This window comes from Herpailurus yagouaroundi, unplaced genomic scaffold (assembly GCF_014898765.1).
Source record: "Herpailurus yagouaroundi ecotype Mexico unplaced genomic scaffold, PumYag 221, whole genome shotgun sequence".
Classification (NCBI taxonomy): domain Eukaryota; kingdom Metazoa; phylum Chordata; class Mammalia; order Carnivora; family Felidae; genus Herpailurus; species Herpailurus yagouaroundi.
The window spans coordinates 9,277,684-9,292,027 of record NW_024412452.1 but is presented as its reverse complement, the minus strand read 5'-3'; the positions used below and the strand labels follow the sequence as shown (position 1 = coordinate 9,292,027).

The following is a 14,344-nucleotide window of genomic DNA, read 5'->3' as shown; positions in this document are numbered from 1 at the left end:
CCTGAGCTGAAGTTGGATGCTTAACTGACTGAGCCACCCAGGTGTCCCAATATGAAATTATTTACAAAAAATAATTCATAAATGAAATGTATTTCCACAAAATATATATCTAATGGATACAACTCTTATCCGAGGAGGGTAGATGATAACTTGTCTTAAATCATTAGTTTATCACATAAAATGTTCACATAATATTTCCTTTTTGCATTAATTTTCTTCTTGCAGCCTTTAAAGATAATTTTAGCCTTTCGTCCTATATGGTTGAAATGCAAACCTTTTTTTGTGTGTGTGTGTGTGGCTTTTTTGACCCCTGTTTTCCTGTTTCCTCTGCGCTTTTACCACTAAAATTCAAGGACAGTAAAACACGATTCCCCTTTTAACACGACATAGTGCCTTTCAACACTCATAGTCATGAACTGCTGTGTGGTCTAAATAAACGTCTTCTTATTGTGATGGTAAAACCAAGGAAAGGAGAATGGAACTAGGCCAAGTGGACAACTGATTGGGGGGGGGGGGTGGAAAGGAACTAGGGCAAGAAAGGGAAAGGAAGAGGAGGAAGTGGAAGAAGGTAGGGAAAATATGGATAACAGAGAAAACTGGGAAGAAAGAGGGGTTAAAGAGAATCCTCCAAAAGCCAATTTGCCTCTACCCTTCAGGAAGTCTGAACTAATTCCTGTCCCCACAGTGGTCAATTCATTTATTATGTTAACTCAGAATTTAGGCAGCCATTAGTATTTAACTACTTTGACATAGTTAGAATATTGCTCCATGGAATGTCCCACTGTAAGGGGACACAAGAATCTGGCTGTGCTTTCACGAATTTTGTGTGGAGCTTTCCCTGTGCAGGAGTGTCCACAAATGTAATCTGAAGGTGGACTCTGGACTGAGATCCTAAAGGAGATTGTAGTGAAATTTTCAGTGCCAGAGACTCCTTTCTGAAGGTTTTAATCTTGCCCAGCCTCTTGCTCTGCTCTATTGGAGCCTCTGCTAATCCAGTCATGTAGCATTTACTACATCATTGATGAATGCAGACACTAGATATTCTTTAATTCAACTGTATCTTGGTTTGACTACATTCTGCAGTGGATAAATTAGCCACTTTGTGTTTTAACTTCCTCAACTGTAAAATAAAGGTTAAAATATCACCTACTTCAAAAAGGGGATTACAAAAATCGTTACTCGATAAACACATAAATGTAAAGCACTTTGAACCATGCACATAGTAACCGCTAAAAAATGTGAGCTATTATAACAACAGACTTAGGTTAAAGCTGTTACTGCAAACGTGAACTGATCTTTTATGCCAGATTTCAAACTTTGGTGTGGGGACTAATGGGGGGTGGTGTGTGTTCTGAGAGTCTCTCTGCAGGTGTCTGTGACGTCAAAACTATTTTCTTAATAATACTAAGATGCTATTTGCCCTTTTCATTCTCATTTCTCAAGAAGATGCATAGGAGTTTCCAGATCTATGTGAAAAGTGATAACGTTAACATACAGAAGCAGCTGGAGAATCCAACTGTTTTCTATTAAAGCCATACATTCAAGAGATTTTCCTCATTACACTTTTTTTTGAAGCACTTTGTGCTTGTCATAAAAAATGTTCACTTGTCATGAAAAACATTGTGTTAACGTGTAATGTATTAAATATTCTAAAACTGCTTTAATTTCGAATACAATAAATATCAATATAACTTACAGAAACAAAAGCTCTTTGCGATCCTTAGTAACTTCTAAGAGTGTAAACGGAGCCTGTGAACAAAAACTTTGAAAGCCAACACTGTGGTGCAACTCGCGATTGAACAAGCGTGGACGGCTTGTGATCGCCACAACCTCCTTTTAGGGCATTTTGTTCTCCTTGACACTGGTCCAGATTTCGCGCCCTTCTCGGGACCCTTTTTCCCCAGTCCACTGCGCCCTCCGGAAAGCCCAGGCCTCGCAGGGGCACCTGCCCTTCTCAGCTTTGGCTATCACTTGCTTATCACTTGACTGAGACATTCTTGCGGGCCAGGTTTGGGTTTCTCCAGACCAAGGATGCTCCTCCCCCGCACTAGCCGGGCCCAACCACATTAAACCAGTAAGGGACGGTGCCTGGGCCCAACTAGGCCCCACAGGTTCACCGGTACCGGGAAAAGAGTCCGCGGTAGAGCGGTGGCGGAGCGGCGACGGCGCAGGGAGAGCCGCCACGCCCAGCCGGGAGTCCCGGGAGCTTCCAGCCGCGTAAGGGGCGGAGCCACGCGCCCACAGGGGGCGTGGCCTTCGGCGCGCGCGGGAAAGGGGCCGGCGTCGCACGCGCGCGCACAGTCGGCGGCCGCGCGCAGCACGCTTGGGGCCCGGATGGCGGCGGCGGCGGCTGGAAATGGGACACCCCGCGAGGAGGAGGGGCCCAGTGGGGAGGCAGCGGCCCCGCCGCCGCAGGCCCCGACGAGTGTGCCCGGAGCTCGTCTCTCGAGGTTGCCATTAGCGCGAGTGAAGGCCTTGGTGAAGGCGGACCCCGACGTGACCCTCGCGGGACAGGAAGCCATCTTCATTCTGGCACGAGCAGCGGTGCGGCGGGAGCGCGAAGGCCACACGGGGCTGCGGGGCGGGGAGGTGGCGAGGGGCGGGGCCGTGGCGAGGGGCGGGGCCTGGGGGGAACCTTCCTGGGGGCGGGGCTTAGCGGCGTCTTGGGAGGCTTGGGGAGAGGGGGAAGCCGGGGTGGAAGAGGGTCTGGACTGGGTGTGTGAAGAATGCGGAGGTGAGGGGCCGGGGCCAGATTCTGAGATAAAAGTCTAAGAGGGAACACTAGGGGAAAGAGACACATACTTTCAGTAGTTGTATTGGTTTGTTAACACACCTGCCTCTTCATTAGGGCACGGACAACGACTTTAAATTGCTTTTACAATGCCTGACACAGCTTGTGGGAATCTCAAGTGAATGAGTCTGGAGAATTTACAAGTGAGGGAGCAGGAACGTGTCACGTCCTACTGGGGTAGAGGGAATGGGAGCAGATCGTCATGAAGTCCAGACTGAGAACCTTTCCATGCACCTGAGCACCCCTCACCTCCTTCCCACCACTCAAATAGAAGAGCTCACAAGAATTGTGCTAGAATCCATTGCTACAACTCTCCCCTTGTGCCTCACAGGAATTATTTGTGGAGACCATTGCAAAAGATGCCTACTGCTGTGCTCAACAAGGAAAGAGGAAAACCCTTCAGAGGAGAGATTTGGGTAGAGTGTCACTGTGGTATTTGGTATCTGGGGGCAAAGGAGGGAGGGCTGGGGGAAGCCACCTCTGTAAGATGAAAGGTGCCACATCCCTTTGGACTGCCACAGTGATAGAAAGTCCTACCTTTAGGGTCCCAGTGCTTTGGGTGGCTGTATAGGTGGTGGGGTAGGGAATGAAAGGAGTCCATGTGTTGCTAAAGCTGATTATACCCCTTTATGCTGTCTGCTATGTTGAATCAGACTTGACACTTCTTTTTCCCATAGAAACTGGGGGTTTGATTTGTTTCTTTTTAGTTGGTAACCCTTGTATATGTGTAAACTTTTGTGTACCTTAATTCCACTTTCCCTTCATTTTGCCAGACTCTTCTTTGATGACTTTCAGAGCAAAGGGTTTCCCCTTACCGAACAGTGTTTACCTAGGCTTTTCTACTCTTGTAGAGAGGCAGCTGATATGTAAGATTTAGTGGTGGAGTAGAAATGGATTCACAAAATCAAGGGACAAATTTTATAAATGCCCTCATTTGCATAAAGCCTCACGCCCTTCACTATGTGGGTTGTGTTTTTTTTTTTTTTTTAAGAGGTTGGTGTCCAAATGACCAGAGTTAGTCAGGTGTCCCTTTACATTGTGTTTCAGATAATGCAATAGAAGCCGTGGATGAATTTGCTTTTCTGGAAGGTGAGTTCTCTATGGATGGATAATCATTTCCACCTGTCTTTCCCATGCTAATGAGCTGAGTTCAAAATCTTATAAAACTGCTATTTGGTTCTTCCTTGTCTGTATAGTGATAATTCTTTCTACTTCCCATTAAGATGGGAAAAACTAATATGTTAAATCTGGTGAGATCTAGCAATTCTAATTCTCTTGGGTCATTAGAACTTTTTCCTGAGAATTGCTAATTATAAAAAATGAGAGGCAATATAAGGACTCCAGTGGAGTTAGGTGCATTGAAAAGTTTGATTCATATTTTAATCTCCATTCCTAGATATAATCTTCCCTGTATCATAATGCTAGAGATCAGAAACAATTGCCAACATTTAAAGGGTTGCTTCTTGTTCTTTCTTCTTCTTCAGTCTGTATAACATTATTTAAAAAAATTTTTTAAATGTTTATTTTGAGAGAGAGCTCGCATGCTTGAGCGAGAGGGGCAGAGAGAGGGGGAAAGAGAGAGAATCCCAGGAATCCAGTACTGTCAGCTCAACGCGGGGTTCATCATGAGCTGAGCCGAAATCAAGAGTTGGACTCTTAACCAACTGAGCCACTCAGGTGCCCTATAGTTATTATTTTGCCACTGGGAGATTATGTACTTGCCTGTTTGTTGTTAAGAGTTTTGGATTAATTTGTGTACTAAGTCTTGTCATTGAAATAGAAAATATTTGAGATACCTTATTTTAGCTATCTTCTTTCAGGGCTATTTCTCCTATTTAATTATATCTGATCAGCTTATTGTTCCCTGCACAAATTCTGCTTGACTATGTGAAAGCCGTGCACTTGCAGTTCATTCTTGCCCTTACAATACCAGGGTGTTCTCATGATCTCTTTCAAGCCTCATTATCTCCACAAATCCTTTGTGGCTTTATTTATTTCACTAGTTTTCTCTTTTGTTCTGTGTCATATATATCACTATTTTTCTCTTTTGTTCTGCATCATATCAATCTGGGCCTCTCACCCTTTTGATACATTCTTTTAAATGTGTTTCAAGATACATTTCCATAGCTAGCTTTAAGTCTAGATTATTGAGTATTCTTTCAGTTTGTAGGTCTGTCTTAACCCTTTTTTTGCTTACTCATTTTTCTTAGTAACTTGTTACCTGCCTACCTAAGGAAGGCAACTTCTTGTGACAGACTTCCCATCAGTTCTCCAAAAATGTTCAGCGCCTGCTTTACCAGCTCACTTTTAGTGACCAGTTTTTCAGAGTATATAATAAGATACATATTTTAAAGAGGTAACACTACAGACCTGTGGATGATGAATTGGAGGGTACCACAGAATGGAAGTGGAGAGATCTTATGTAGTTTTCCCCTCTATCCTCTTCCATGGCATAGTACTTAGCTTCGATTTTTATTTTTATTATTAATTTATTTGTTTATTTAAGTTTATTTATTTATTTTGAGAGACAGAGTGTGAGAGCACGTGCACAAGCGGGGGAGGGGCAGAGAGAGAATTCCAAGCAGGCTCTGCACTGTCAGTGCAGAGCCTGCCTTGGCTGGTGGGGGGGTGGGGGTGGGGGGCTTGAACTCAACAAACCGCAAGGTCATGACCTGAGCTTAAACCAAGTCAGGGCCCTTAACCAACTGAGCCACCCAGGTGCCCCTTAGGTTGGATTTTTCATAAATGGTCATTTATTGAGTGGTGGATGTATTCATTTTCATCTTCTGATCCAATAATCTCAGTAGTTGCATTCGTCTGTTCTCTCTACATTAATATATCTGAATTTTGGCCATTTTAGCATTTGTAGATTGAGTATTCTCTTATTTTGTACTTGATAAAATAAATGTTCTTATGTCCTTAGATGTATATGTTCTAAGTAGAAAATTATTTTTTTTTTCTTTTTTAATCAAGGCGATATATATCCATGCTTGAAAATCAAATATCTAATGTCTTACAATGAAATGCAGCTGGTGCTCCATGCCCTTTTGTTGTTTCTGTTTTTTAGCTTTTTAAGTGGTTACTTATATTTCTAAATAATATGCTTCATCTTTGGTTTTTCAACTATACATGTTATCTGTTAACTTCCTGCTGTGATAAATGAAGATTTGGGTAACCTGTACTGCTCCATAAATCCCTCTTCCCCCCTTCTGATTTTTGGTAGTTATGTCATTATTTTTATAATGTTGGACATTATAAAAGGAACAAATTGTTCCTTTGTTACCTTTACAGTTTACATAACACTAAAATATCTATTTTTTTGGTTAACTCTCCACTTTGGAAGGTATGACTATCAGTGAGCCTATCTCTTCCTTTCCCATTTTTTAACCCACTCTTAACTCTCACTTAGTGTCATTTATACTTCTACTTTGACATTGTCAAGGCTAATAACATATCTTCTTGTCATAGTTAAATCTCCCATGCTTTACCTGTAGGTCAAGTAGTTGAAAAACAGTAATGTGGACACTACCACTACCCTTCCTGTCCTTTAATCCCTCTTAGACATGTCTTCCCTGCAGGCAACTGTTATTAGTTTCTTGGGTAATTTTCTGGATGTTATATGCAAAGGTATTGATATATGTATATTCTAAGCCTTTCCTTATGAACACGGATAACAAATGTAAAGGCAATAAATAACAAAATGAACACCATTGTAACCACCAGCTAGGTTAAGAGATAGAATAGCATCAGCCCCCAGAAGTTCCATATATATTCCTTCTTTGTGATAGATCTTCTTTCCATCCCCTTTGCTGACTTAACAGTATCCTGACTTTTTGGTAATTATTTACTTGATTTTTCTTTATAGTTTTAGCACATAAGCATGTATCCTTTAACAGTGGGATTTAGTTTTATATTTTTTTGAAATTTTAAAAATGTAACCAAATCATCTATGTGGTTGTACATATCTCGTTTGTTTTTTGTGCTGTATGGCATACGATTGTGTGACAGTATTACAATTGGGCCATTAAAAAAAATGTTTTTTAATATTTATTTTTGAGAGAGAAAGAGAGAATGCAAGTGGGGTAGGGCAGAGAGAGGGAGTCACAGAATCCAAAGCAGGCTTCCAGACTCTAGGCTGTCAGCACAGAGCCCACTGCGGGGTTCGAACTCATGAACTGCAAGATCATGACCTAGCTGAAGTTGGATGCATAACCAACTGAGCCACCCAGGTGCCCCACAATTGAACCATTTTAATGTGGATATTTGGATAACTTTTTTTTCTGTTATAAACAATTCACTATGAACATTCTTACACGTTTCTCCAGGTGTGTGTGTGTGTGTTTATGTATGTATGTATGTATGTGGGTATAGATAAAATTGCTGGGATATAGGATATGTATAACTCCATCTTTTGTAGATACTGCTGTCTAATAGATACTGTTGTGTCTATTCCCATGCCCATACTTCTTGCATGCCTGATTGACATTTCTACCAAGAGCATATGATAATTCCCACTGTTCCTCATTCTCATCAACACTTGGGATTTAATTTCTGCCAGTCTGGTGGGGATGTTAATGATAATTGCATAGTACTTTTAATTTGCATTGCCCTGATTACTGGTGACATCTTCTCATACGTGTGTCCCTTTTTTGGGGGTGAGGTGGTGTCTTATTTTTATCTTGGATATTTTGTCTTTTTCCTTATTGATTTATAACTATAACTGTAATTATGTATGTATATGCTTTTTCTTTTTCTTTTTCTTTTTTCTGGATATGAATCTTTTTCAGCATATGGGAAGCAGGCATCTTTTCCTGGTTTAGACTTGGCTTTTCACTGTTTAGAGTGCTTTTTGATAAATGAGGTTATTTTTTTAAGTTTATTTATTTTGAGAGAGAGAGAGAAAGGGCATGCACAAGTGGGAGGGGGCAGAGAGAGAGAGAGAGAGAGAGAGAGAGAGAGAGAAAATCTTAAACAGGCTCCACCCTGTCAGCACCGAGCCTGATGTGGGGCTTGACCTCACTAACCATGAGATCATGGCCTGAACTGAAATCAAGAGTAGGATGCTTAACTGACTGAGCCACCCAGCCACCCCAATAAATGAGTTCTTAATTAAAGATAGTCAAATGTGGGGGACCTGGATGGCTCTGTTGGTTGAGCACCTGACTCAGGCTTAGGGCATGATCTCATGGTTAGTGAGTTCAGGCCCCATGTCAGGCTCGCTGCTGTCAGCACAGAGCACACTTCAGATCTAATGTCCCCATCTCTCTGCCCTCCCTTGTGCTCTGTCAAAAATAATTAAAACATTAACAAAAATAAAGATAGTCAAATGTATTAATGTTTTTCTTTATAGGTAATGCTCTTTGTTTTCCTGTTTAAGACTTTTTTCCCATCCCATGTCATGAAGACATTCTCCTATATGCTAAAATTTTTGTAGTTTTCTTGTCTTTCATAAAACTTTAGTTGACTTTTTGTGTATCAGACTGAAGTGAGGGTCAATTTATTTTTTTTTCTTATTATTTAGATAGATACTTTTCCGTATTATTTTCTTTGCAGTGCTACTTTTGTTAGAAATCAGGGCTGTTTCTGGGCTTTCTGTTGTGTCTATTCCCATGCCCATCGCACACAGTCTGAATTATAGTTGCTTTATTTGAAAGAACAAATCTTCCCACCTTCTTTAAGTGTCTTGACTATTTTAAGTTCTTTGCACTTTCATGCGTATTTGAAGATCTGCTTGTCAAATTCCATGTAAAAAGCATATCGGTGGGGATTGTATTGAATCTGTAGATTATTTAGGGGGAGAAACTGTATTTTTACAATAGTGAATCTTTCAGTCCATGAACATGGTATATTTCTCCATTTATTTAGATCTTTAATGTTTAAAAACCTTTTTTTTTTTTTTAAATTCATTTTTGAGAGAGACAGAGACAGCGTGAGTGGGGGAGAAGCAGAAAGAGGGAGATAGAATCCCAAGCAGCCTCCACACTGTCAGTGCAGAGGCTGATGCGGGACTTGTACTTATGAAACCATGAGATCATGACCTGAGCCAAAACCAAGAGTCAGATGCTTAACTGACTGAGCCACCCAAGTGCCCCTTTAATGTTTCATAAATTAAGGTTTTTTATTTTCTGGGAAGAAATCTTGAATAATTTTGTTAGATGCTTTTCTTTAAGTATTTAATAATTTTGATGCTCTTGTTACTGGTATCTTTCTAAGAAAAAATTAATTTTCTGAATGTTGATAGTATAGAAATATAATTGGTTTTCTGTGTTAATTTTGTGCCTAGCATCTTGTTTAACTCTAATGATTTCTGTTGATTCTTTTGGATTTCCTTAGTTACACAGTAATATCCACTAGTAGTGACAATTTTGTGAAATTTTCCCAATCCTTTTCTTTTTAATTTCTTCTTGCCCTAGAATCTCCAGTCTAATGTTGAATAGATGTGCTGATAGCAGTCATCTTTATTTCAAAGGGGAAGCTTTCAGTGTTTCCCCATTAATTATACTTAACTCTAAAGTTTTTTGTAGTTTAATTTTAATAGATTCAAATGCTCTATCAATGTTTATAAAGAGAGATTGGAGATTTTTTTCATATCGAATGTGAGCCTCATACAAATTAGTTGGAGAGTATGTATATCTTTTTGATCTGTTCTCTAGAAAATTTGTAAGATTGGAATTATTTCTTATTTGAATGGTATAATTCATCAGTGAAGCCATCTGAGCCTAGAATTTTCCTTGTGGGAAGATTTTTGATTGATGTTTTTGGATGGTATTGGGACCATTCTGATTTTATTTTATTTTCTTGAGGTCGTCTTGCCCTGCTTCCCCCCATAAGAGTTGTAGTTTTTCTAGGAATTTTACATTTTGTCTAAATTTTCAAGTTTGTTGGCATAAAGTTCTTCATAGTACAGCTGACCCTTGAATAGCACAGGTTTTTTGTTTGTTTTAAATTTATTTATTTTGAGAGAGAGAGCATGTATGTGCAGGAAGGGCAGAGGGAGATGGAGAGAGAATCCCAAGCAGACTCTGACTGCTGTCAGCACAGAGCCTGATGTGGCTTGAACCCACAAACCTGTGAGATTATAACCTGAGCTGAAATCAAGATTTGGACGCTTAACCTAGTGAGCCACCCAGGTGCCTCTGTTTGTTTTTAAAGTTTATTTTTCTTTTTCTTTAGTACTTTCTGTACCCAGCATGGGGCTTGAACTCACAACCCTAAGATCAAGAGCCATCTGCTCTTCTGACTGAGCCGGCCAGGCACCCCAAGTGGGCATTTTTTTTTTTTTTTTTTTAAGTAGGCTGCATGATGAGTGTGGAGCTTGAACTCATGACCCTGAGATTAAGAGTCATATGCTGTATTGACCGAGCCAACCAGGTACCCTAAATGGTACAGGTTCGAGCTGCTTCAGTATATGTGGATTTTTTTTACAGTACAGCCCTATAAATGTATTTTTCCTTCCTTATTTTATTAACATTTTTTTCTAGGTGACTATATTGTAATAATACAGTATAGTAATGCATATGACCTACAAAATATGTGCTAATCAACTGTGTTATTGGTCAGCAGTAGGCTATTAGCAGTTAAGTGTTTGAACATTTTATATTTATAAATTGATCATTGTTACTTTTGTTTGTGCTTTTTGCCTTAAAGATTATTTTGTTTAATATTTTTAAAACTTACAAGCTTTCTTTTGTTAGTATTTGAATGGTGTGTATTTTTCTCGTTTAAAAAATTTTTACCTTTCCGTATTTATAAACGGTATAATTGGATTATTTTTAAAACTTTAGGCTGACAGTGTTTGCAGCACTTAGTTCATTTATGTTTAATGCAATTAGTGATATATATATATATGGGTTTAAATCTACTATATTATTTTGTGTTTCCCATTTGTCCTATTTTATGTTTTTTTTTTTTCAGTTTTTTGCCCTTGTTTTAAGTATAATTTGTTATTTCATTTTTCCCTCTATCTGGAAAGTATATACTCTCTCTTTTTTTTAAAGTTATTTATTTTTTTTGAGAGAGAGAAAGAGCAGGTGAGCATAGCGCAGGGAGAGGCAGAGAGAGAGGGAGGGAATTCCCAGCAGGCTCTGCCCTGTCAGCGCAGAGCCAGAGCAAGACCTAGAGCCAAATTTGGGGTTTGAATTCCTCTAGTTCAATTCCACATTGTTGCAAATGGCAAGATTTTATTCTTTTTCATCACTGAGTAATACTCCATTGTGTGTATATATACCACATCTTCTTTATCCATTCATCAGTCGATGGACATTTGGGCTCTTTCCATACTTAGGCTATTGTCAATAGTGCTGCTATAAACATTGGGATGCATATGCCCCTTTGAAACAGCACACCCGTATTCCTTGGTAATGCCTAATAGTGCAATTGCTGGGTCGTAGGGTAGTTCTATTTTTAATTTTTTGAGGAACCTTCATAGTGTTTTCCAGAGTGCCTGCATTCCTATATTTTACTTTGGTTTTTAAAGGCATCTTGCTGAATATAGAATTTTAGGTGGAAAGTTAATTTTATAGTGTTGAAGATCTCATTCTGTGTTTTGACTTCCATTGTTTCTGTTTAGAAATCACTGTTAATCTGTTAATTGAAGCTAATTTGTCCTTGTTTTGGATACTTTTAAGATTTTTATATTTGTTTTTGATATTTTTGTAGTTTTACTTGGATGTATCTGGGTGCTGATTTCCCTCTATGTATCTGCTGCTTAGGCTTCTTAAATCTAGGGATTGGTGTCTTTTATCAGTCCTGGAGAAATCTCAGCTTGTATCTTTTCAGATAATGGCTCTGCTTTGTTCTTTCTCCTTTCTCATTAAGATTTCCATTAAATGTATGTTAAACCTCAGTCATAATTTTGCCTCTCTGTGCTGCATTCTGTGTAGTTTTTTTCTGATCTCCCAGTTTATTAATTCTCTCTCCAGTGAATTGTCTCCTTTAAACTTTTCTGTTAATTTTTTAGTTTGTTTTTGTATTTTCAGTTCTGTGAATTCCATTTGCCTGTTTGTTATTTGTATTTGCTCCAGGTGTTTTGAAGCTAGTCTTTTATTTGTTTAAACAAAGTAAGTGTCGTTGTTTTATAGTCTCCAGTCTAATTAATATCCAAAGCATTTTTGAGGCCGATTTATTTTATTTTTTTTCCTGACTTGTTTCTGTTGATATTGTTTCATAGTCTTTTTTCCTCTTTATGCCTAGCTTTCTTGATGTATTGGTCAATGTACTTGAATAAATTATTTTTTGGATAGTTTGAGGCTTGTATGATGAAACCTTTCTCCAAAGAAGATTTTCATTTGCTGCTGCAAGGCCCCTAGGGGAATGTATTAATCTCCTTAATCCAGATCCAAGACTTGAGGATTCTTGGTTCTCTGTGGTAATCTATGTGAACCCTGATGGCAAGTCTGCGAAGGGGCTGATTTAATTCTAGTGCAGTGTTACTCTGAGGGTGCCACTTTTTGGGACTGTAGCTTTTTAAAAAATCAGACCTTCTCTCTTGGGCACACTCTTAGATTTGACTCTTGATTTGCTCAGCCAAAATTTCTCAGCTCTATCTTTTGGACGGCAAATGATCTTAGGGCAAAAACAGGTTTGGAGGCTGGGTTTACTTTGTGTTCTTGCCTTCTCTAGATTTTAGATTTCACTTTTATTGGTGCCTCTTCAGTGCTTGAAGGATTTTCTTTTTAAAAATATTTCAATCAGGTTTATCAGTTGATCTCAGCAGGAATTTGCCTTTATCACAGAGGCTATTTCTTTTTTTCTTTTTTAACTTAGAGGTATTTTTGCTTGGTTTTCTTGTGTTCTTTTCTGAATTATCTGTTTTATCTAGGGTTTTTTTTTTTTTTTAATAAATTTTAATTTTTCCTTTCTCTCTAGTCTGCCCAGTAATTTCCATTCCGTTTAGGAATGAGGTAGTTAAGAAGTCTGTTTGGAAGCTGTGTGTGTGTATGGGAAGGTGGTTTTTGCCTGGCACTTTTACTTTAGGGTGGGCTGGGGTGGGACCAGATGTTAAGCTGGGGTCCGGAAAGCCTTACTTTGGGGAGCTGGCATTTTCAGAGGCTCCTGTAGTTCTTCAGGTAATTCATTTAGTTTATTAGAAGAGAACCCCTGATTTTTTCCCATTTTGTTTTCTGGTAATGCTCCATGCTGGAAGGGTTGTAGGGAGATGGGGCCAGCTGTTTCTTATGTAGACCCTCAGGTCACTAACCCTTTCTGACCTGTTTCTTTCTCTGTCATTCCTGGTGTCTGAGTCTGGCTGGAACTTCCCCAAGGGTCTCCTAGGCGATGGGCTCCCACCTCTGTTGCCCCCCTCTATTCATTCTAGGCTGATTTGTTTTTCTATTTATAAACATACTTCAATCAGATTTCTATTCAGCTTTTGTTGAAATCTCTTAACTGCTGATGGGCCCCATTCTTTATTGTAGATTTATACCTTTTTAAAACCTTTTATTTCTTTTGAATGGAATCTTGAAAGGGAGGGCATACAAATTTGTGAGCTCAGTCTCCCATCTTGAACTGGAAGTTTCTCAAAAGGTTATGAACTTTTTGCTTAGAAAACTTTTCTCCTTTATTCTGTATTGATCACACTTTGTATGGAATCCCCAAATGCTCATTAACTAACACAACAACTTCTTTGCTCTGTTCCCCACATCTCATTCTAACTCTCTAGACCTGTGTGCTTAACTCTCAGGTGCCCACTTTCTGTAGTGACATGTTCTTTCTCTGAGATCTTTTGGATGGATATTCCCCCAAATGAGTAATTTGATCTTAGAGAATTGCCAGTACCAGAGCAGCTTCTACTCTAACTTTGCCCAGTTTGTGACACTCATCCAGTTCTTGAGGCACCTTGCTTTACATGTTGCTCTTTGTTTTTGTTTTTGTTTTTGTTTTTGTTTTAAAGGAACTTTGGATTGATTGCTGAGCTGGGCAGTTTTGTGAGCCTTTGGATTGATTGCTGAGCTGGGCAGTTTTGTGAGCCTTCACCTGCGTCCTTCGGACAGCCCCTCTCCTGCAGGCCTCATCTTTGAAGAACGGAGTATTTGGAATATTGTACTTATATGCTTTTCCTGTCCTACCTTCACCTAAGCCGAGATAAGCAGAGATCTCACATGTTAGCTTTTCTCTACAAGGTCTTCCACCTACTGTGTCTTCCATTTAGGCTTGGATGCAGCCTATGCTGTTTGAGGCAGAGAAAGAGAAAATGATTTGTGTAGGTTGCTTAATGAATGATGAGGAACATAATAAAGGTTTCTGATCAATTTCAACATAGTGTGTTTTATAATCTTGCCTTTGTCCTTGTCACTGTGACCAGAGGACCACCATGCCCAGTTACAGATCTTTCTGATCTTCCTTGCCAGCTGTTCTAAACCTCATTCCTTTGATTTATTTGCTTCTTTTTCCCCCAGTATGTCACCAGAATGTGATTCCAGGATTTATGGGATGCCACTTAAGTTCTTCAGAAGTTTAAATAAATGTGATCATAGTTTTAAAATCAGTTAAAATTTTAACAGCTTTATTGAGATATAATGTACATACTGTACCATTCACCCATTTAAAGTGTAC

General features: G+C 39.3%; 1 protein-coding gene across 3 annotated transcripts; it reads left to right on the top strand.

The window, feature by feature from the left end:
* The first annotated feature begins 2,081 nt into the window (after positions 1-2,081).
* On the top strand, positions 2,082-14,046 carry POLE4 (DNA polymerase epsilon 4, accessory subunit). Of its 3 annotated transcripts, none has more exons than XM_040458408.1 (5): positions 2,082-2,544; positions 3,123-3,207; positions 3,839-3,880; positions 4,322-4,468; positions 13,683-14,046. In XM_040458408.1, the coding sequence occupies exons 1-4, from the start codon at positions 2,335-2,337 to the stop codon at positions 4,423-4,425; spliced, it is 441 nt and encodes a 146-aa protein (XP_040314342.1). In that variant the 5' UTR covers positions 2,082-2,334; the 3' UTR covers positions 4,426-4,468; positions 13,683-14,046. The 3 variants fall into 3 exon arrangements, with proteins under 3 accessions (XP_040314342.1, XP_040314340.1, XP_040314341.1); XM_040458406.1 differs by having other exon boundaries at positions 2,281-2,544; positions 4,326-4,468; XM_040458407.1 differs by lacking the exon at positions 4,322-4,468 and having other exon boundaries at positions 2,284-2,544.
* The last annotated feature ends 298 nt before the right edge of the window (positions 14,047-14,344 follow it).